This window comes from Fusarium falciforme, chromosome 1 (genome assembly GCF_026873545.1).
Source record: "Fusarium falciforme chromosome 1, complete sequence".
Lineage (NCBI taxonomy): Eukaryota > Fungi > Ascomycota > Sordariomycetes > Hypocreales > Nectriaceae > Fusarium > Fusarium falciforme.
The window spans coordinates 3,429,083-3,449,424 of NC_070544.1; the positions used below are offsets into that span (position 1 = coordinate 3,429,083).

Here is a 20,342-nt window from a genome sequence, read left to right on the forward strand (position 1 = left end):
ACGCCCAGACGAGCGTACATAGATAGACCCGAGATAATGCCATGTTTGCAGATAAACCATTAAAATTCTATGATCCTGTCATCATGATAGTACAGGTGCCTTGGTTTTCTTTGACACAGTGCTCTCTCTAGTCCTCCATCTTCTCGTCATCCTTTCCATCCTCATCATCATCGTCTAGCTCGTCCTCAGCCTTTGCTAATCTCTCAGCCTCCTCCCTCAGCTCCTTTGGCACCTCGACGTGCCGTCCCTTGGTGGGACCGTCGGGCCCGCTGATCCAGGTCATCTCCAGCTCAAAATCCTTGTCCTTGTTGTCCTTCTGCGCCACGTAGATGATGCGCGCAGCCTCCTTTACAGCCTCCTCCAGGGTGATGTTGCCGGCGGGCAGGTCGAGCTTCTCGAGCTCGGCCTTGGCGGCCTGTCGACCCTTACCAGTCGCAGCACCATAGTAGCCCCAGTACAGACCACTGGGCTCGATCATGTAGAGAAAGGGACCACCATGCTTGCCCTCAATCTTGCCGCCAGCACCACACTTGGGTCCTGAGCCGACCTCGCCGTCAACGGGAGTCTCTTCGGGGGTGTCGAAACCACCGACGATGGCGGTAATACCGAATGGTCGAACGGAGCCGTACATGGTGTAGGCCTGAAGGTAGCCGCCCATGCGGGTAGCCAGGTCGGATGTAGGAATGGGGGTCCTGAAGTTCTGTCGCCAGCTCTGGGCCTCGTCGCGGGCGCGGTCGACGAAGTGACGTCCATCAGGGACCATGCCGGAGTACACCTGAAGAAGATATTAGTAAAGAAGGCTGGGAGGCGAGCGCAGTAGTAGAGGGAAACCTACAACTCCAAGATGGCTATCGACAGTAGCGATACGCTTGTTGGCGCCGGGTTTTAGGAGCTTTGATGCGACCACCTTTTCGACAGCTAGGACGACACCGTCCTTGCATCGAATACCAATGGAAGTGCCGCCATTCTCCACCGCCTTGACTGCATATTCGACCTGGAAGTTGCGGCCATCGGGGGAGAAGATGGAGTTGAGGAGATCGTAGCCCGTGCCTATCGACGTCTATGAAGGTCAGCACCCGGAAGCTCTCCCTGGGATGACGACAGAGGTGGTTAATGACGTGCGGGATCTGCTCACCATTTTGTCTTTATGCTCTCGTGAATTTCGTAAAGTTTAGCTCGACAGGGCAGGGGGAGATGGTTGGGAATTGGGAGAGCAGAGAGCTTGGTTGTCGAGGTGCTTGCGATGGAGTTGGCTTGGAGCTTCACCTTCAGGCAGCCTGGAGCTGCGTGTTGCAGTTGCACGGCACCGCCCGCAAGGCTGGGGAGCTGGTGCCTGAGGCGACGAATATGTCAGCCACAGAGCATCAGCCACGGACTACTAGCCACGATCTGCCACCTGCAGCCTCGATCAACGAGCCACATGCTGAGGGTGGCTGTGGAGGCTAGTGAGATGCGGGAGTGGCTTAGGAACCAACCCACTAGCCCCTCCCGTGTGACATCGGTTTCCCCTGCAGCAGAACTTCGAGAAATGCGATGCAGGACGAATGGATGGTCCCGTTCTAGATCTGATATCCTTGGGGTCTAGAGCGCGCGTATTTGCATGGGGTATTTAATGCCATTTCATAGCCATGGATGGCGCTCGTCACAAGCCCTTTGAAGTTTATGCCTTTTCGTAGCTGCCTGGCCGTTCAAGACTCAGGAAGCATCAGAACTGGCCTTAACCGTCCTGACCGACTCTGGAGATGAAACGGCCAAGTCTCGCCCATCCCGAGGCCCATTTCCACCGTCAAGTTGGCTGCATGTCTTTCTGCTGGAGCGACAAGCGTTCATAGCGCCAACCCTTGAAGGGCCACTAAAGGGCCACTACAGAAACAGGATGACCAGTTCGTGGCTAGCGGTGAGTCTGAGCTGGCACATTTGTTGAGGCCTGACGTGAGCTAGCAAGGAGGGGGGGATGGGTGAGAGAGACATGAGGGAATAGAGTCGATCTGCTCTGGTCGAACAAGAGGCAATGAATATCAGAAGTGAGGATGAATTGTTCACGCTTCCAAAAGCAGAACGTGGCCGAGCCGGCTTGTTGATCAAAGCAGATAGATCGCTTGGGATGGGCGTGAAATGCATCATGGATGCTTTGACAGCCTATGCCTGCGCGCTTAGTGCTGGTCGTCGTGTGGCACAGGCTCATTGGGTCACGCAAGCCCGAGGGGCCGGGGGTGCTGTAGGAAGTGGTTTCCTGACTCTGAACCCTTGACGGCGTGAACAAGTGAATGCGACGAGTGAGTATTGACTGCCTGGCCTGGGGAGATTAATTGAACTATTGCGATGAACAAGATCACAGTCGCTCTGTAGATGAGCCTGGAGCAAAGAGAATGGGAGCGTGCATCAAGAGCGCTTCATCATGATGACAATCATGTGCCTGTGTCACTTGCCTCCGCTGCGTCATGACCCGAAAAGGATGGCAACCTGAAATGACAGGGAAGGAAGGGAAGGGGTCCCGCTGTCCCGCGTTGCTTGCTTCTGTACATACCCCTCCATCATCCATCCCTCCATCACCTTCAGCTTCTGCCGCTTCAATCAACATTGATCACTTTTGTTCACCAATTCTTTGCTCTACAACAAGGAAGACACGCCCGTATATTGAACATCCCCTTTATTGCACTCCTCACAGCATCAGCCAATCTACCACATCATCCCATCCTTCCTGCTTTGTCTCTCTCCCCACCTCGACTCGGGCAAGCACCCCGTGCGCTCCCTGCAATCCGACCCAACGGTCCACCGCTCTTAGACAAGCCCCTCCAACGCCCACGTCCCGTCCACGCCCAATAAAGGGTCCCCCGAACGAACCAGAGAGACAAGAGCTCTTTATTTCTCGTCCCTCTCGTTTCCTCTGGCTTTCCTTCTTGTTCTTTAACACTCCTTGCTGCCCTTTCAGAGGCTTAGCTTAGCTCCCAAATAAAATCCCACCGTTTGTTCCCCCCGTTCCGTCTGCGCCGTTGCAAAAGATACCGAAACACCTCCGTCTATATCACCCCGCCGCATTCATTGCCACCCCAGTCCAGCCAACTCAAGCATCCATCTCAAGTTCACGACTTGACTTCAGCATATCACTGACTCTGCCAAATCCCTTGCTTTTCTGACAGAGAAAAACATTGGAATACCTGCCTATACACAAACTTGCGTGCTCTCACAAAAAGCACAACTGCACAGCTCAGCTAGGTAGAGCGACAACCTACCCCCACCTTGCGATCTGGATATAACTTGCTAACATATATCACAGTTCGCATAGCCATATCAGTTATCATGGTTTCTATCCAGCCCAACATGCAGATGCAGGATGACCTCGCTGCCCTCTTTTCCCGAAACCTCACCTTCAACCCAGAGCCTATTCCCGCCCCGGCGCCCATCCCTCAAGAGCACCACCCAGAACCTGCCAAGCCCATCGTCTACTCCTCTGTTCACTACACCCACTCTGCCCATATCGCGAGGCCCCAAGTAACCCCCCAGGAGCAGCCTCGACCTTCCTCAGAACCTCCCCAGACCGAGGGCCCCAGTGTCGAGACTATCCTGCAATACCATGGCGTGAACCCAAAGACACTTACACCCTCTCAAATTCAGCTGTTCAAGGTCGCCGACCCTCCACAGCAGGAGAGACTCATTGAACTTTGGAACATCTGCCCTCCTAACAACGGAGGGGATATTCCCGCTCTGGCATGGAGCAGCACCAGCGTCGAGCATGAGGAGCAACTCGCGCGCCTGCGATATGACAATTTGACTGGGCGGAACCAGCCAGTCATGAGCTTGGACGGCACTCCAGTTCAAGCAGGTGACGGTAGGTGGGTCCAGAACACGGAGGAGGACATGGAGCCCTACATGGCCTCGGGCTATGAGGAACTTATGCGACGAGAGCGCGAGCGACAAGCCATGGACAGCCAGCCTAGGAGCACTTATGAGAGCTGCGGTCCGTCTTACACCCACGCTACGGACCCTGTCTACATGGGCCCCGACTTTGCTCGTCAGCAGCAGATGATGGAGATGGCGACCCAGTATGGCGCCTATCAAGGTTTCCGAGCGCAGGAGGCGGACTCGATGGATGTTATGTAAATAGTCATTGTCCCCTCTCCCAAGCCAAGCATCAGAATAGCACGGCCACGCAGTCTGCAGCCACGACAGATAGAGGCTCTGGGAGAGGCAGATCTACTTGTATGGGGGAAGTTTATGCACGAGAATGAACGAGGAAGACGGAAACATGATTGAAAGGATGGCGGGTCTCAGGAGATACCAGTTATTATTGGCACCCTTATTTATCTACACACAAAGGATGGACGAGCTTATGGACGAAACAATGGCTTTTAAGGATTATGGAATGGTTGGCGCTGGGGGGACTTCGTTTTGCAAACTACCACAACTCCTTTCTCCTGTACTTTTCCTTCAGGTTGTCCAGCTGTTGCGTTGCAATGTGTGCTAACGTTGTGTCTTTTTAGAGAACGCAGATGGCAACAATTTCGTTGGCCAGAGGTACGTCGTTCTCCCCATCAACAGCAACTCCTGCCCCCTTGATGATTCGTACTCACCAAATTGGCCCTGGTGCGAGCGTGACGTTTACTCGATGTATTGTTGCCCTGTCTGTTTCACTTCCATAGTCCAAGTTAATACATTGGTTTTATTTCTCAGTTTGATATCCACTGTGTTGGTATGAGTGCCTGAACCTGCTCCTCGTTGTAATGCAATCTTAATCATACTCGTATCATCGCCATCATCCTGAAAGGGGTATCAAATTCCATCTAGGCTTGAAGTGAATGGTCATCATCGTGTAGTTCATCTATAAGGGGGTTTGTTTGTGCTGGTATATCTAAATTCCTGTCTTCTCGAGCTTCTTTGCCAGCTCTTCCACCTCCTTGTCCTTGACGGGGATCACAGGCTCCTCCTGAGCCTCCTCGGCCTCCTTGATCAGCTTCTCGGCACGCTCCTCGGGCTCGATCTCTTCCTCCTCCTCTTCTTCCTCTTCCTCCTCACTGTCGAGTTCCTCGAGGTCGCTCAGGCTGTCGACGCCCCAGTCGTCCTCGGCCACGACGTCACCGCCGTTCTTCTCCTTGCGCTCCTCGAGGAGCTCCTGGAGAGCAAGGATCGACTCGTCGTCCTCGGTGAACTTGTTGCCGTTGAGCTCGATTCGCTTCAGGGCAGGCAGACCATCCTTGGCGGCGCCGGCGAAGCCCTTGACGCCGGCGGCGGTGATCTCGTTGTACTGCAACCGCAGGGTCTCGAGCTTGGTGTTGGCACCCTTGGAAAGGGCACCGGCAAGCAGCACACCACCCTTGGCACCCAGGAGAGAGTCACCGACACCGAGCTCCTGCAGGAGGGTCCAGTTAGAGACAACCTTGGACAGGGCCCTGGCTCCGGTCACGGTAAAGGTGTTGTCTTGAAGGTCAAGAATCCTGAGCTCGGAGGCGTGGTTGAGACCTTGGCTCAGAAGATGAGAGATACCCTCCTGTCGGATACCGTTCTGCACCATCTTGACCTCCTTAATCTTGTTGTGAAGGCTGTAGGTCTTGGCCCAGGCCGTCATACTGCCATTCTCGAGTCGGTTTCGGCCGCAGATGACAGTCTCGAGGTCAGGGACCTCCTGTCCCTCCTTTCTAGCGGCCTCCTTCTTGGCGTGAAGCTCGGACAGGGCATCAGCAATCAGGATACCGGCATGGGGGCCGAGGCCGTTGTTGTTGAGGTAGAGGTGCTGGAGAGGAACGTGGGCGGCAAGGAAGGCAACGAGGGGCGCTTGGGTGTTCAGGCCGAAGGCGTTGTCGTTAAGGTTGATGGTGTTGAGCTTGGGGAGGTTGAGAATAGAGGTGAGGAGGGAGGAGAGAGCTTCGGGGATCTCGTTAAGGAGTCGGCCGGTGAAGATATCGGCGAGGTTTGCGACCTGGGAGACGGGGTGTTAGTTGAGGGTTGGCCAGAGTGGCGGGCTATAGACTTACTCTGAGGCCCTTCTTGGTCGCAAGAACCTCACCAAGAAGCTTGCAGGCGCCTACACCCAGAGTGTTTCCCAGCAGGCGAACCTCCTCGACATCGTCCTGGGCCCGGAGAGGGGCGATATGAGGCTCGAGATCCTCGGCGGTGTCGAGCTTGAGGCCCTTCCCCTCGAGGGTAAAGAGCTTATCGGAAGGAGCCATTCTATTCGTAAAAAGTAAAGCGCACAAAGAAAAAAGGTCGCCGCCAAGTGCTGAAGAGCAAGGATGCTGCTGCTTGTATGTCGCAAGAAGTTGTAGCGGAAAACTGAAGACTCGAGGCCAAGCGGGCAAAAGACTGTGGGAGTTGATTCAAGGTGGGGGTGGGGTACGTCGCAGATTAGGCAGTACATTGACGTCCGAATGAGGCTTGGACTGGGAATTTTTTCGCAATTTCCCATCGCCATGGGCAGCCGAGCCATAGCCTGCTGAGTCATCCGTCGAGAACCCGGCTTTTCCCCTCGGGTCGGAAAAACTTGGGATGTGGTTGAAGTTGTTAGGTCACCACTGGTCACCTGCCGTTCCGCCGGAGGCTCAGAGCAACCACGGTCAAGAGCGGCTGCATCAGCACGTGACCGCGTCCAATCAGCGTCGGTCCATTTCGGAACGCTCGATAGGATTTTGTCTGATGCTAATGATCTCTGCTGAGCCCTTTTGTCCTCCGACCCCGAGAACGATTCCCCATCGACGTCTCACATTCGATCGCGGCACATCCAGCAGCGACGGTCTAGCTTGCCCATAATGCTTGCCAGGTCGTGCTTGCGCTCGACGCGCACCTTCAATGGCCTCCGGAACGGCCCTTCCGCTGTCTCCAAGGTATGGCACGATCCAGACGAAACCCGCGGGTGACGACGAGCTTCCCTTCCCGTTTGCCGAGGGAACCTCACCACGAGCCTCGACACGCCGCAACCACGCCAATCGCATCAGGATGGGCCTGGAATACATGTATCCAATTGCTGACTGTGTCTTTTCACCAGCGTGCCGCCTCCTCGAGCTCCAGCGCCGCCGGCGATGCCTCTGCCACTCGATTGAACGTGGCCGCCGCCGCCTCGACCACCCTCGCCCTGGGCTCCATTGCCTGGTACTATCATCTCTATGGACCCGTGGCCCACGCCATGACTCCCGCTGAGGAGGGGTACGTGCTGCTCCCTGATGACGGTCGCCGCGCTGGCACATGTCGTACCGTCCCGAGCCACGGGATGAGGCATAAATGCTGCAACGCATCGATGATCCGTACAATTGATGGATGTGACAATTGCTGACCAGGCCATCACAGTCTGCACCCCACCAAGTACCCTTGGGTTCACAACCAGTGGTTCAAGACCTTCGACCACCAGGCGTAAGAATGCCGTCGATGCCCGCTTCACGACAAGGTCGAATTGCTGACCCACCCTCACAGTCTCCGCCGTGGTTTCCAGGTCTACCAGGAGGTCTGCCAGTCCTGCCACTCCCTTAGCCGAATCCCCTACCGATCTCTGGTCGGTGCCGTCTTGACCGTTGACGAGGCCAAGGCCCTCGCCGAGGAGAACGAGTACCCCGGTGAGCCCGATGAGCAGGGCGAGATCCAGATGCGACCCGGAAAGCTGGCCGACTACATGCTCCCTCCTTACAAGAACGAGGAGGCTGCCCGATTCGCCAACAACGGTGCCCTTCCCCCGGATCTGAGCCTGATCATCAAGGCCCGCCACGGCGGCTGCGACTACATCTTCAGCTTGCTCACTGGTTACCCCGAGGAGCCCCCCGCTGGCGTCCAGGTCGCTCCCGGCATGAACTTCAACCCCTACTTCCCCGGTACCGGTATTGCTATGGCCCGTGTCCTGTACGACGATCTCGTCGAGTACGAGGACGGCACGCCCGCCACCACCTCTCAGATGGCCAAGGATGTTGTCGAGTTCCTCAACTGGGCTGCCGAGCCCGAGATGGACGACCGAAAGCGAATGGGTATGAAGGTGCTCGTTGTGTCGGCCTCGCTGTGGGCCGTCAGTGTCTGGGTTAAGCGATACAAGTGGGCTTGGCTCAAGTCCCGAAAGATCGCCTACGACCCCCCCAAGGAGGTCAAGGTCCGCCGCTAAACAAGGTGTCAAAGTCTCATTTGTATACTAGTCGCCCCCTAGAGCAGCTCCTTTGTCGGCGGTGGCGGGTAGAAAAGAAGGCGAAGTCGTGGAAGGAAGGAAAGCAGGAGGCGGATGTTAGAGTGTAAATCAGATGAATCGTTCCCAATACCTTATTCGACCTAGTACCACATCTGGAGTTTTGAACATATTGGGTCAATGTGACGTGTGTTGAAGGTGTTTGAAGGAGTCTATCTTATGTGAATCAAGGTTGAGGTTGAGTTGGCCAACAAAGTTCATCAACGGTCATGTATGAGGTGTCTAAATATGCAACAGTAACTGTACATTTCCTGGCCACCCGAAAGATATATATGCCTTGTAACGTAATCATGCACAGACTGTATAATTCATTGAGATATACATGGTTATAAATCACTGCAGCGTCGGGTGGTGGCATGTGAAGTTGCATTTATTAAGTTTCACGTATGAGATCCTCGACCCAGTCAAGCTGCGAGTTTACGTATATGACGAGTTGAGAATGCAAACGTACTGGACCCCTGCATGAAGTGGACTTAGAGAAACAGGTGATACCATTGAGCAGAATTCACGTACGAGGGATTGTTGTTGCCTGTTGGCATCATCGTGCTGCCCGGGCGTTCATATTCACGATGAGACTTGGAATCCACTGAAGTTGCTGAGCTTTAGTGGTCCACCAATATTCACAGTGGATGGACGGATTCATTAGTGGATGCTCGCCACGATAACTCAACAGACGCTAGCGCTCCCCTCCACCTCCCGGCGGGAGCACCAGCACCTGGACTTCCTTCACGCACGGAGCACCTACGGAGCACTCTCGGCGGGAGCAGGTGCCTGCCTCCGACCGACGCCTCTTCCATCCCATCCAATCCACTCACTCACCATCCATCCTGTCCAACCTTCAACCTCCTCTTCCTCTCTCACACCACGTCCTTTCACGACCAATTTCGATCCTCCTCCTCCTCCTCTTCTCTCTGTACGAGTTTCTGCCTCTCTCCCTATCCTTTCCTACCTAGGCGGCCCCCCCTCTCGCTGAGCCGTGCATGCCAAAACAAGCACCCACCGGCGACGGCATCAAAAACATCGCCAGCGACCATGCCCTTCGTCAGTGAAGACATCCGCCCTGGGATCAAGCGAAGACTCAGCGACGACCATGAACCGACATCCTACCGCCCCGACCAGCCTAAGGACTTTTACCTCCTCAACCAGCGGCCCGATCTCACCCCGCGCAAGATCCTTCCCCTGACCAAGCGAGCCCGCATCACCGAGGATGACATCCTCACCCACGACAACTTTACCTACACCAACTCTCACAGACGGCGCCGGTCCTCGCAGCTCAAGATGATGCCAGTGCAGCCCCTTTTCGCCAGCCGTCCTTCACCTCGGCCAACCGGTGCCGTCCTCGCTCCCTGCCACATCTGCCACCGCAAGCCAACGAAAAAGTCCGACCTCGACTCGTTTGCCGAATGTCAAGGCTGTGGTGAACGAACGTGTTTTGTTTGCATTCGAGAGTGTCAAGGCTGGAACCTGGATAGAGACACATTACTGTCAGAACAAGAAGCGTTCTCGAGGTCTTTTCATATGCACGACGCCGACGATGATCACCCCTCACAACGCAATGCCAAGGGAGGACAAGAAGCAAATAAAGGATGGGATGCTGTTGGACACCGTTCTGTGGTGTGCAGTCGATGCTGCATAGAACGCGGTGCAGAAGGAGACGTTGCATGCTTGGGCTGCTTCTCCCGCATGGAGGGCTCCTGAAGGAAGGATATGGATAGCGTCGGTGGATTTTTATAATGACGATTAATGATGGGATTCTCGCAACTGCTCTGGGCGTACACGTTGCATCTGGGAGTTATTAGCAAGCGTATCACTCTTCGACGAGGGCCCTCTTTTTGAGCAGATGGGGCGGGGAAGGGAAGGGAACAGCAACATACGCATCATCATGGGGAACAAGCATTTGGGTTGGGCAATGGCGTTTCATTTCAAGGCCTCAGGCGGGCCTCGGTTCTGATGCGCATGACATGGATGGCTGCAACACTGCTTCGGGGAATCACTAGGTAGATAGATAGAAACATGGATGTCAGCGGCATCTTGTACGATTCAGTTCCTGCAAGTATTGTCGGCGAGAGCCTTCCTACGACGAAGGATATTAATCAAGTCCTCAACTCAACATAGCCAATGTTCTGCATGTGATGTGAATTCAATCGATAGTGGCTACAAGGAGCAACGGGGAACGTTGCTGTGGCTGACTGGCGAGGAAGATCTAGTATATAGAGAATGAGCTTGAGGCTACAAGAAGCCGGCAAGCTCACATCCTCAAAGTTAATTGATGCCTGAGCATTCACGTATGTGTCCTTTTTAAACTGCCCTGCATCGAACATTACGGAGAAAGATCTAAATGGCGTACTGCTTGTAAAAGCAACTTGTTCATTGAGGCGTCTATAATCCCGCCCATCCAATTGCCCTTTACTCATACACCGCATTAAATTACACCGCTGCCCAATGTCTACCTTAGTTGTACTGCATGTACGTCGCCGTCGAGTTAAACTTGAGGTTGCCCTTGATGACCTTGTCCACCGCGCTGAGGAAGTCCTTCTCCGATGCCACCTTTCTCCTCGCGCGAATGGCAAACATACCGGCCTCAGTGCACACACTGCGCAGCTCAGCACCCGTCGCGTTGGGGCACAGACGAGAGATGAGCTCCCAGCGGATGTCGCGCTCGACGGACATACTCTTGGCGTGGATGCGTAGAATGTTGGCTCGGCCCTCGAGGTCGGGCAGTGAGAACTCGATCTTTCGGTCAATACGACCCGGTCGCATCAGGGCAGGATCCAGGGTGGAGGGTCTGTTGGTGGCAAACATGACCTTGATGTTTCCTCGTGCATCGAAACCGTCAAGCTGTGTAATCAGCTCCAGCATAGTTCGCTGGACTTCGTTGTCTCCACCGGCACCATCATCGAATCGAGCACCGCCGATAGCGTCAATCTCGTCGAAGAAGATGATGCAAGCCTTCTTTGTCCGTGCCATCTCGAACAGCTCTCGAACCATCCTTGCACCTTCACCGACGTACTTCTGGACCAGCTCGCTGCCAATGACTCGGATAAAGGTGGCGTCTGTTCGGTTGGCGACAGCTCGGGCACAGAGGGTCTTGCCGGTTCCGGGAGGGCCGTAGAGCAGTGCACCCTTGGGAGGATCAATACCAAGGTTCACGAAACGCTCGGGAGATAGCAGGGGCATCTCGACGACTTCTCGCAGCTTCTCAACCTGCTCCTTGCAGCCACCGACATCGCCGTAAGTGACATCAGGCTTCTCCTCCACAGTCATCATGGTAACGCTCGCGTCGATCTTGGGCGGCAAGGGAAGCATGATCTGGTACTTGTTGCGGTCGACACCAACCCGCATGCCCTCCTCGATATCTGTGGGACTGACCCGGTCACCGAGCTGGACGACGAACTTGGCGATCTGCTTCACGTTGATGACGTATTTGCTCTTGGACTCATCGCCCTTTTCGTCGGCAATGATCTTTGTACACCGCGCAACTTGGAAGGGCTGCTCCTCGGACATTCGTTGACGGTCGGCGGCGACATCCCATAGATGTGGTGGCGCAAGTCCTGTGTCGGATTCCTGTTGAGAGTTAGAATTGCTGGTGGGAACTGGACTGGTAGTCCGACCTTGACGCCGATCTTCTCATCAACACTTTGTTGCTTCTCCTTGATCTGCTTCTCGAGCTTCTTGATGGATGTTCCGTAGGGTGCGGCACCGTAGGTCTTGAGGACCTGAATATCCCTACAAAGCGTTAGCCATCCAAGAGCTGTCTGTCACTGTAGGCGCGTCGTTCGTACTCGTCCGTTAGAGGAGTGATCTTCTTCTCTTCTATCTCATCGTCGGCGAAGTTCTTCTGGTACTTCTCCCAGTTTTGACCGGTTGCGGAAGGCTGGAGCTGTCAGTGGGCAAACAAGCTTGCGAGGGAGCGCAATGACGCACCATGATGAACTCCGCAGGTCTGACAGATCTGGTGTGTAATTATACGAGATCGAGGATCGTATGCGGTGAGAGTGCGGGGGGTGTTGTTGGTAATGAGGAGAATGGGAGAGGTTGATGGGTTGTTGTCGACGTCGTGGTTGTTTGGGGATGGAGGTGTCAGTGAGGGCCTTCCGTAATCTGTGAGTTGCCTTGAGCTTCAAGCACGGACCCACACCATGAGGCTGCTGCACGGCTAAGCCACAACAGGCTAGATCGAGGGACCCCTCGGAGCTGGAGGATCTGTACCCCCGATCCAAAATTTCTGGGTGACAATTCCTATGGCGGAGTAGGGCAGCCTAGGGAGGTGGGACATTGTCAAGGCTGCTGGATTCTACTGCGAAGTCGTGTTCCTTCAAAAGCCCCGCCATCAACATCTTCGTTTTGTCTTGAGGATTCCTGGCACCGCCAACTAGTTTTCAAAATGTCTGCCCCGGCCGCAGCTCCAGCCCCTGCAGCGGGTGGCGCCAGCAATGCTACTTTTCGTGTATGCAGAGCTTCCACCAAGCTTTTGAGCTCCCCGCTGACCATGTCGATAGGATAAGGAGAAGCCCATGGCGGTGCGCTCCTCCAACATCGTCGCCGCTCGAGGTACGGCGCCCTCGGTCTGCTTCAGCGTTTCTTTCATGCTGACCATCCCACAGCCGTCGCCGATGCTATCAGAACCTCTCTCGGTCCTCGAGGAATGGACAAGATGATCCGTGGTGGAAAGGGCGAGACCATTATCACAAACGATGGAAACACCATGCTCAAGAGCATGTCGGTCATGCACCCCACAGCAAAGATGCTGGTCAACCTTTCAGGCGCTCAGGATGTGGAAGCTGGTGACGGTACAACCTCTGTCGTCGTCATCTGCGGAAGTCTTCTTGGTGCCGCCGACCGACTTCTCTCCAAGGGCATCCATCCCTCAGTTATTTCCGAGTCCTTCCAGCGAGCTGCCGCCGCCGCCGTCGAGGTCCTCCACGAGATGTCCCTGCCCATCGCCCTCACCGATACCGCCTCTCTTCTCCAGGCTGCCAACACCTCGCTGTCGTCCAAGATTGTGTCGCAGTACTCGAACCTGCTTGGTCCCATGGCCGTCAACTCTGTTACAAAGACTATCGACCTGAAGACCGCCGACAATGTCGATCTCAACAACATCCGAATCGTCAAGCGAGTTGGAGGAACGATCGAGGACAGCGAGCTTGTCGATGGTCTGGTTCTTACCCAGCCCGTGCTCAAGAACGCCGGTGGCCCAGTTCGCATGGAGAAGGCAAAGATTGGTCTGATTCAGTTCCAGCTGAGCCCCCCCAAGCCTGATGTATGTGCGATTTCTTGATATGGGTAGGAAATTATGCTCACACTTTGCAGATGGAAAACACCATCCAGGTCAACGACTACCGACAGATGGATAAGATCGTTAAGGAGGAGCGATTATACCTGTTGAACATGGCCAAGAAGATCAAGAAGGCCAAGTGCAACGTCCTGTTGATCCAGAAGTCTATCCTCCGTGACGCTGTCAACGACCTATCACTACACTTTTTGGCCAAGCTCGGCATCCTCGCTGTCAAGGACATTGAGCGCGATGAAGTCGAGTTTATCTGCAAGTCCACTGGCTGCAAGCCCATCGCTGATATCGACTCTTTTACTGAGGACAAGCTGGGTTATGCTGATCTCGTGGAGGAGGTACAGTCTTCGGGATCGCGCATGGTCAAGGTTACGGGCACCAAGTCGGTCGGCAAGACTGTCTCGGTGGTGGTGCGAGGTGCCAACTCTCTGATTCTGGAGGAGGCGGAGCGAAGTCTGCACGATGCGCTCTGCGTTGTGCGCTGTCTGGTGAAAAAGAAGGCTCTCATCGCTGGTGGTGGTGCCCCTGAGATCGAGATTGCCGCACAGCTCTCCAAGCAAGCGCGCAGCTTGACGGGCACCGAGGCCATCTGCTGGAAGGCTTTTGCAGATGCTATGGAGGTGATCCCCACCACGCTGGCCGAGAACGCTGGTCTCAACAGCATCAAGGTGGTGACGGAGCTGCGACACCGTCACGAGATGGGCGAGAAGAACGCGGGAGTCAGTATCAAGTCGGGAGGTGTCAACACCAACATCTCCAAGGAGAACGTCCTGCAGCCCCTCCTCGTTAGCACAAGCGCGATCGAGCTGGCGGCCGAGACTGTGAAGATGATTCTGCGGATAGACGACATTGCTTTGACCAGATAGAGTGAGATATCCCTCCAGCGGGGTTCTGCCTTGGGTTGTATGAGAATACCAAAATGGGGCATGAGTCTGCTAAAAGTATTTACGTTCTTTATTTCGCGGGTGAAGTCTTTGTGCATTTTTTGTGTTTGTCAGCTGAAGTGTCGCAAGTGGTGTTTGCAGCGCTCATGAGGAGTTATTGTAGTCGGCAGGTGCAACAGAGGCCGCTCCTGCCATAATCGCAGGTCAGAGCAGATCACCCTTTGGAATTGTCACTCAATAACAGCAGAAGACTCAACGAATTCTCTCCTTTCGCTCAACTACAAGACGGCAGGCATTTGTAAAATTGAGAGCTTATTACTCCAGTTCTTGCCTTACAACGACTTGGGAGTCTACCCCTTCTACACCATGGCTGCAGATGACGATTCCAATTACTCGAGCAACGACGAGAATGACCCTAGCTTCATTGCTATGCAAGCGCAACATCGTCTCTTTCAGGTCAGGACTATGATACAGGTGGATAATATTAGTAGATGCTGAGATGTATACAGCTAAAGAGAGATCGAGATGAGCGCTTGAGCGCCTTGGTTGAGGACTCGGCGACAGCTATGGAAGAGCTACGCAGTCGTGTTGTCGCATACCAGAAAGAACGGTGCTCAAAGCAGTAAGTCTATGCTAGAATGACCAACATTAGGCTTAGAACAAGGCTGACCGCGAGAAGGGCTGACGCCTGCGCTGCATCTGTCATGAAGATTGTCGAGGCCGTTGAGCGCAGAAAGGAGATCGAGCAGCGGATGGAAACGCTTGTTTCCAAGGTCAACGATACAACTCGAGAGGTTGAAGACATGATGAAGGCAGGCTTTCGTGGGAGGGAGAAGGACATGAAGCAAGCCAGGTGATTGCCAGACATGCATGCAGCCATGACTGGACGCAATGTGGAGGATGCTATGGCAGATCTTGAGACAGGATTTCTCAAGCATGAGGTCATGAACATTTGTCAAATCAAACAATTCTCTAATCAATTGTGCACTGAAGTCTTTCCGACAGCTTTAGCAAAGTCAATCCCTTTTCCGAGAGATATCAGAAGGTTCCGTAATCAGATCGTGGATATGTGCTGTACCCGTGTTTAAGCGGCACATCACGCCACCACCGAGAAGCATTTTTGAACCAGAGAGGAATGCCGAATTGGATTGCCCGTATGTCTACAATGTATTGTACACGGCCTCTATGACCGATGGCGCCGTCTATTCTTTTAAACCTGGAATCCGTATCCCGACATGCATGCGCGGTACTGCTCCACCAGCGACTTGCAGTCCTCGGCCGGGTCCTTTGCGTTTGAGAAGAGCATGCACTCGTCTCGCTTCGACTTTTCCTCCTTGCACACGCAGCAGGGCTATTCGGGTTGAGGCGTCAGCTATCGCGATTGAGGGGCGGAGGGCGCATATATCGAGGTTGGGAAGCTCTCACCTTGGGCTTGTCGGAGGCGGCGGTGGTGGTGTTCGTAGCTAGCACAAAGAGTTAGCGGGGGATCCAGTTTCCCGGAGCAGGGGTTTGTCCGTACGGTTCGGCTTTGCGACAGCCACCGGCGAAGGGGCAGAAGGTGTCGATTGTGAAGCTCCCATCTTGATTGATTTGAATTTGTCTTTGGGGAAAGAAGGGATCGCCGGCCGGTCAGAGAGCTATAGGTGTAAGTAGGGTGGTTCGGGTCGGGCTTAGCAGGCCATAACTTTTTTCAATGGCGAAATGCGCTCCTGGGACGAGCAGATTTCTAAGCTTGCTGGATGACCAATCATTTGTCGTCGGCTCACGTGGCGTCGCGACGACTTCGTGAAAGAATCAACTTGCTCGCTGACGTCATTTCGAGATTTCTATGTAAACTTCAAGATAGATACACATGGAAGTGTCACTTCATTTTTACCAGTTACTACTATTGACCTGGGCTGGGTATATCAACCTTGAGACGAGGCATTGGCCCTGAGTATTCATCTTCAAGTCTGGGGAAACATCTTCAAGGTGGTTGCCGATGGTGGGGCCGGCGTCTTCCGGATGCGCAAGGGTCCAACCGTCACTTGGCGCCGTCGGACTTAACCCGGTAACAACAAAAGCTGTCCCCGTTGAGACGGTTTCCTTTTGGTCAGCAGTTGCACATTGGACGAATCTCTGTCTCTTCTGATATTAGATGTTGACATTGGTTGAAATGAGAATGGTAGATGTGGTCTTGCCCAATCACAAGTTCGCGCTGCGCTTACATACAGTTGCGACGCGTACAGTAGTCTGGTCCACCTATGTTGATGCGTTAGGCGAAGAGGCAACCTTGACTTCGATATATACATGCATACATTCCGTCGCTGTTGTTATTGTTGTATTCAAAACCTACCACTCGCGCCGGTCTATTCAGAAATCCCCAGTTGATCAAGATACAACTCCTTCATCATGCTCACCATCGAAGAGACCCGTGCACTCGGCGAGGTTCACCCCGAGTTTGAGCCAGTGAGCCTAGGATCATCACCCACGTATACACGAAGCTACTGACGTTTCATCAAGATTGTGAGATGTTACAACCCAATGCTCAATGCTTGGAACATGGATACCGACCTCGATGGAATTCGCGAGATAATGGCTCAAGTCCGCCAATCACGGCCCAAGCCTGACCCCGACTCTCTATCTTACCGCATGGAAGACATCAAAATCCCACTGAGGGATGGCCATGAAGTTGATGCTCGAGTATACACTCCCAAGGACGCCCCATCTGATGGTTGCCCCGGTATCGTCGTGTTTCACGGAGGCGGGTTTGTGTTGGGCGATCTCGACACCGAAGCTGGGCTCTGTGCTACCTTCACCAACCTTGGAGGCGTCGCCGTTAATGTTGATTTCCGCCACGCGCCGGAACATCCTTTCCCCCAGGCCATCGAGGACGCTTTTGATGCTACTAATTGGGTGGGTATTATCGAAGCGCATAAGGAAATGATATGCTGAGTGAAACAGGCAGCCAAAAACGTGAGCAAGCTGGGGATCGACCCTACCAAGGGCTTCATCATCGGTGGCACCAGCTCTGGAGCCGACATGTCTCTGGCTGTCGCCCACCTCTGCCAGGATGCCGAAATGAAGCCTCCTCTGACCGGTGTATATGCGCCCATTACCTCTGGGGTCAATGAAGAAACAGTCCCTGAGAAGTACAAGGACCACTTCTTCAGCAAGGAGCAGAACGCCAATGCGCCCGTGTTCAACACAGAGTCGCTCAAGTTTGTTCACTGTAGGCATTTACCTCAAATTCTCGCAACAAATCACTAACTCGTGTGGCAGCCAAGTACAAGCCCGATCAGACGAGCCCTCTGGCGTTCCCTGTCGCATTTCCCACTCACGTTGGTCAACCCAAGACTTACTTCCAGGTCTGCGGGCTGGACCCAGTGAGGGACTGCAGCCTTGTGCTTGAGCAGGTATACAAGGACGATGGGGTGCCTACCAAGATTCACATATACTCAGGTCTGCCTCATGCATTTTGGGCTCTCTTTCCGGAGCTTGAGATTAGCAGCAAGCGTCAGGAAGATGTCGTGGAAGGCCTGAAGTGGTTGCTCGAGTCGTAGAGTGGGTGCGGCAACTTGTGCTATGTTGTCCAATGCCTTGAACTAAAAGAATCACATCTATCGGGAAATATCAGAAAAGTAAACAAAATGGATATTCTGCCACCATGTTTGATGTTCAGGCGTAAGTAGACTACGTCAATACTCTGGTGACGTAGGCTTGTCGTCGTGTAAGTGACCAGGGCAGCGTAATGCCAGGCACCACAACACACGTCAAGTCTTAAATTCGAGTCATCGAGAAACGCGGAGAATTGCTTAATTCTTCATAATCCAACTTTATTCGACCGGTGTTACGAGGAAGCCCGAGGTTGACGATATCAAGCCGCGCGGCTGTCTGGCAGACTTGATGTGGCGACAGGACAGGCGCCAATGTCAATGACTCGGCTTTTTCGGCTGCCTTTCCACAACGGTGTTTTTGGTGTTCGGGCTTTTGTTCAGTCCATCTCTTCTCTGCTACAGGGGGCAAAATTCCAGCAATGGAGACCTCTCCGCCTTCTAGCCCTCCTCGGGGCCGAATCTGTTAAGGTGGGCAGACACTTTCCGGCACGTGAGGTAGAAGGCCCCGCGCCAATTGGCGCTGCTGGCCGACCACCTCTCGGGACCGACCGATCATCGTGACCCCGGACCCCGAAGGCGAGAGTGAGGATTGGACGCGCGGCAAAGATTTTTGCCCGACCTGACCGTCTTTTTTTTTTTTTGTACTCCTACGTCCGAGATGGTGTGCGAACTTGTGTGGTGTTCCTTTACGCTCTGTGTGGTTCGATGACTTGCGCAAGTGTGCCAGCCCTACCACTTCTCTGCCTGGAGTTCAGGTTACGGAGACGGTTACGTGTGAGAAATCGCCCCCCTTGCCAGAAGTGTACTTGTATTGCCGTATGTGGGAAAACAAGGTGAGAGGAGTATATAAGTTGACACACCTGACCGTGTTGGAACAATCTTCCCATCTCCAGCTTCACTCACATCATTCACTGATCTGACAGCTTCTCAACAACACTTCTCCCTTTACATCTACTACACACATACAACAAGACAAGGCAAGACAAGTAATCATGAGCCCGAGCCAGCAACCTTACTCGATGCCCTTCTGGGACTTTGTCCAGTCATTCGATCCCAATCAGGGACCTGGTCGCGGAGTTGATCACAACTCTGCCTCCCACTTCCCCTTCATGGCCGGTTACCCCTTTGGAGGACCCGGAGGTCCTGGTGGTCCCGGTGGCCCTGGTCCTCATGGAGGTCCTCACGGAGGTCCTCACGGTTTCCCTGGTCTCCATGGACCTGGTCCTCGCGGCCCTCCTCCTCCCCCTGAGGCCGATGGCTTCGTATGGGGTCCTTGGTATCAGGGCGCTGGCCCCTGGGATCGTCCCCGCGGTCATCACGAGCACCATCGTTCCGAGGGTGAGTCCTCGACTACAGACGTAGAGCGAGATGTCAACACCAACAACGAGAAGAGCGAGTCCCCCGACACCATGGCTGCCGATGCCCCTGATCCCGAGGAGGTTGTCCCTGATGAGAACCAATGCGGTCGACGTCCTGGCTTCGGTCGAGGCCGTGGACGTGGTGGTCCCCGAGGTGGTCGATGCGGCCGTGGAGGACGAGGCGGTTTCCCTCACGGCCCTCGCGGTCCTCACCACGGACCTGGACCTCATCCTCCTCCTCCTTATCCCGGCCAAGGCGGCCCCTTTGACTTTTCTGGCCTCTTCCGCGGCTGGGCCGGTCACCCTTTCTTCCGCAACATTCGCGAGCAGGCCCAGCGCTTCCAGGACAGCCAGAACCAGAACGACTCCAACTCTTTCAACCCTCCCGTCGACATCTTCAACACAGAAAAGGCCTATGTCCTCCACGTTGCACTGCCCGGTGCTAAGAAGGAAGACATCGGTGTCAACTGGGATGCTGACCGCAGCCTGCTGAACATTGCCGGTGTCGTCCACCGTCCTGGTGATGAAGAGTTCCTGAACACACTCGCCACCGGCGAGAGAAAGGTCGGCCTGTTTGAGCGCAACGTGGCTCTCCCTCCCGAGGGAGTTGAGGAGCGTGACGAGATTGACAGCTTTGGCATCACGGCCAAGATGGAGGATGGTGTCCTGGTGATCACGGTTCCCAAGGTTGAGAGGGAGTGGACCGAGATTCGCAAGGTGGACATTGAGTAAAATGGATGGAACATTGGGCAGGCAACAAGACGAGCAAAGATATCCTTGAGTGTTTTGATGGTTTCGCATATACCAGGTTTGGTTTGATTTTGTTTGAGATTGGCATGGCTTAATAGTTCACGGATTGCATCGATATTGGTATTATATAGTTGGAAAAAATTGGAAAAATATTATATACATCTTCTCACTCTCATAATGAAACTTGTGACTTTGACTGACATTTGACTAATTAACGTGATGCTATCCTCTAAGAATAAATACAAAGGAAAATCTCCAACATGACATTGTAACGTGTCTATTCAGTATATTTTAAGCTGAACAAAGTGAATCTTCATC

The 20,342-nt window shown here is 54.0% G+C and overlaps 11 protein-coding genes across 11 annotated transcripts; 7 read left to right on the forward strand and 4 right to left on the reverse strand.

The window, feature by feature from the left end:
- Positions 1-127: 127 nt before the first annotated feature.
- On the reverse strand, positions 128-1,138 carry NCS54_00094600 (Proteasome subunit alpha type; the record flags this gene model as incomplete). Its single annotated transcript, XM_053146582.1, has 3 exons — positions 128-775; positions 836-1,060; positions 1,136-1,138. The coding sequence occupies 3 exons, from the start codon at positions 1,136-1,138 to the stop codon at positions 128-130; spliced, it is 876 nt and encodes a 291-aa protein (XP_053002557.1).
- A 2,162-nt stretch (positions 1,139-3,300) lies between these two features.
- On the forward strand, positions 3,301-4,101 carry NCS54_00094700 (Hypothetical protein; the record flags this gene model as incomplete). The annotated part of the gene is made up of 1 exon (XM_053146583.1): positions 3,301-4,101. One exon carries the CDS (start codon positions 3,301-3,303, stop codon positions 4,099-4,101), a length of 801 nt encoding a protein of 266 aa, XP_053002558.1.
- A 748-nt stretch (positions 4,102-4,849) lies between these two features.
- On the reverse strand, positions 4,850-6,287 carry NCS54_00094800 (Hypothetical protein; the record flags this gene model as incomplete). The annotated part of the gene is made up of 2 exons (XM_053146584.1): positions 5,970-6,287; positions 4,850-5,914 (listed from the first exon to the last, which is right to left on the reverse strand). Exons 1-2 carry the CDS (start codon positions 6,162-6,164, stop codon positions 4,850-4,852), a joined length of 1,260 nt encoding a protein of 419 aa, XP_053002559.1. The 5' UTR covers positions 6,165-6,287.
- Positions 6,288-6,740: 453 nt separating this feature from the next.
- NCS54_00094900 (Hypothetical protein) lies at positions 6,741-8,071 on the forward strand (the record flags this gene model as incomplete). The annotated part of the gene is made up of 4 exons (XM_053146585.1): positions 6,741-6,815; positions 6,977-7,134; positions 7,276-7,338; positions 7,399-8,071. 4 exons carry the CDS (start codon positions 6,741-6,743, stop codon positions 8,069-8,071), a joined length of 969 nt encoding a protein of 322 aa, XP_053002560.1.
- Positions 8,072-8,986: 915 nt separating this feature from the next.
- On the forward strand, positions 8,987-9,847 carry NCS54_00095000 (Hypothetical protein; the record flags this gene model as incomplete). The annotated part of the gene is made up of 1 exon (XM_053146586.1): positions 8,987-9,847. The coding sequence occupies exon 1, from the start codon at positions 9,182-9,184 to the stop codon at positions 9,845-9,847; it is 666 nt and encodes a 221-aa protein (XP_053002561.1). The 5' UTR covers positions 8,987-9,181.
- A 753-nt stretch (positions 9,848-10,600) lies between these two features.
- Positions 10,601-12,076, reverse strand: NCS54_00095100 (26S protease regulatory subunit 7; the record flags this gene model as incomplete). The annotated part of the gene is made up of 4 exons (XM_053146587.1): positions 10,601-11,713; positions 11,761-11,875; positions 11,932-12,023; positions 12,074-12,076. 4 exons carry the CDS (start codon positions 12,074-12,076, stop codon positions 10,601-10,603), a joined length of 1,323 nt encoding a protein of 440 aa, XP_053002562.1.
- A 457-nt stretch (positions 12,077-12,533) lies between these two features.
- On the forward strand, positions 12,534-14,302 carry NCS54_00095200 (T-complex protein 1 subunit delta; the record flags this gene model as incomplete). Its single annotated transcript, XM_053146588.1, has 4 exons — positions 12,534-12,596; positions 12,649-12,700; positions 12,754-13,409; positions 13,460-14,302. The coding sequence occupies 4 exons, from the start codon at positions 12,534-12,536 to the stop codon at positions 14,300-14,302; spliced, it is 1,614 nt and encodes a 537-aa protein (XP_053002563.1).
- A 384-nt stretch (positions 14,303-14,686) lies between these two features.
- NCS54_00095300 (Hypothetical protein) lies at positions 14,687-15,177 on the forward strand (the record flags this gene model as incomplete). The annotated part of the gene is made up of 3 exons (XM_053146589.1): positions 14,687-14,776; positions 14,830-14,942; positions 15,000-15,177. 3 exons carry the CDS (start codon positions 14,687-14,689, stop codon positions 15,175-15,177), a joined length of 381 nt encoding a protein of 126 aa, XP_053002564.1.
- A 353-nt stretch (positions 15,178-15,530) lies between these two features.
- On the reverse strand, positions 15,531-15,900 carry NCS54_00095400 (Hypothetical protein; the record flags this gene model as incomplete). Its single annotated transcript, XM_053146590.1, has 3 exons — positions 15,531-15,671; positions 15,746-15,783; positions 15,840-15,900. 3 exons carry the CDS (start codon positions 15,898-15,900, stop codon positions 15,531-15,533), a joined length of 240 nt encoding a protein of 79 aa, XP_053002565.1.
- An 805-nt stretch (positions 15,901-16,705) lies between these two features.
- On the forward strand, positions 16,706-17,862 carry NCS54_00095500 (Abhydrolase-3 domain-containing protein; the record flags this gene model as incomplete). Its single annotated transcript, XM_053146591.1, has 4 exons — positions 16,706-16,768; positions 16,823-17,215; positions 17,264-17,531; positions 17,582-17,862. The coding sequence occupies exons 1-4, from the start codon at positions 16,712-16,714 to the stop codon at positions 17,860-17,862; spliced, it is 999 nt and encodes a 332-aa protein (XP_053002566.1). The 5' UTR covers positions 16,706-16,711.
- A 1,046-nt stretch (positions 17,863-18,908) lies between these two features.
- On the forward strand, positions 18,909-20,006 carry NCS54_00095600 (SHSP domain-containing protein; the record flags this gene model as incomplete). Its single annotated transcript, XM_053146592.1, has 1 exon — positions 18,909-20,006. The coding sequence occupies one exon, from the start codon at positions 18,909-18,911 to the stop codon at positions 20,004-20,006; it is 1,098 nt and encodes a 365-aa protein (XP_053002567.1).
- Between the last annotated feature and the right edge of the window lie 336 nt (positions 20,007-20,342).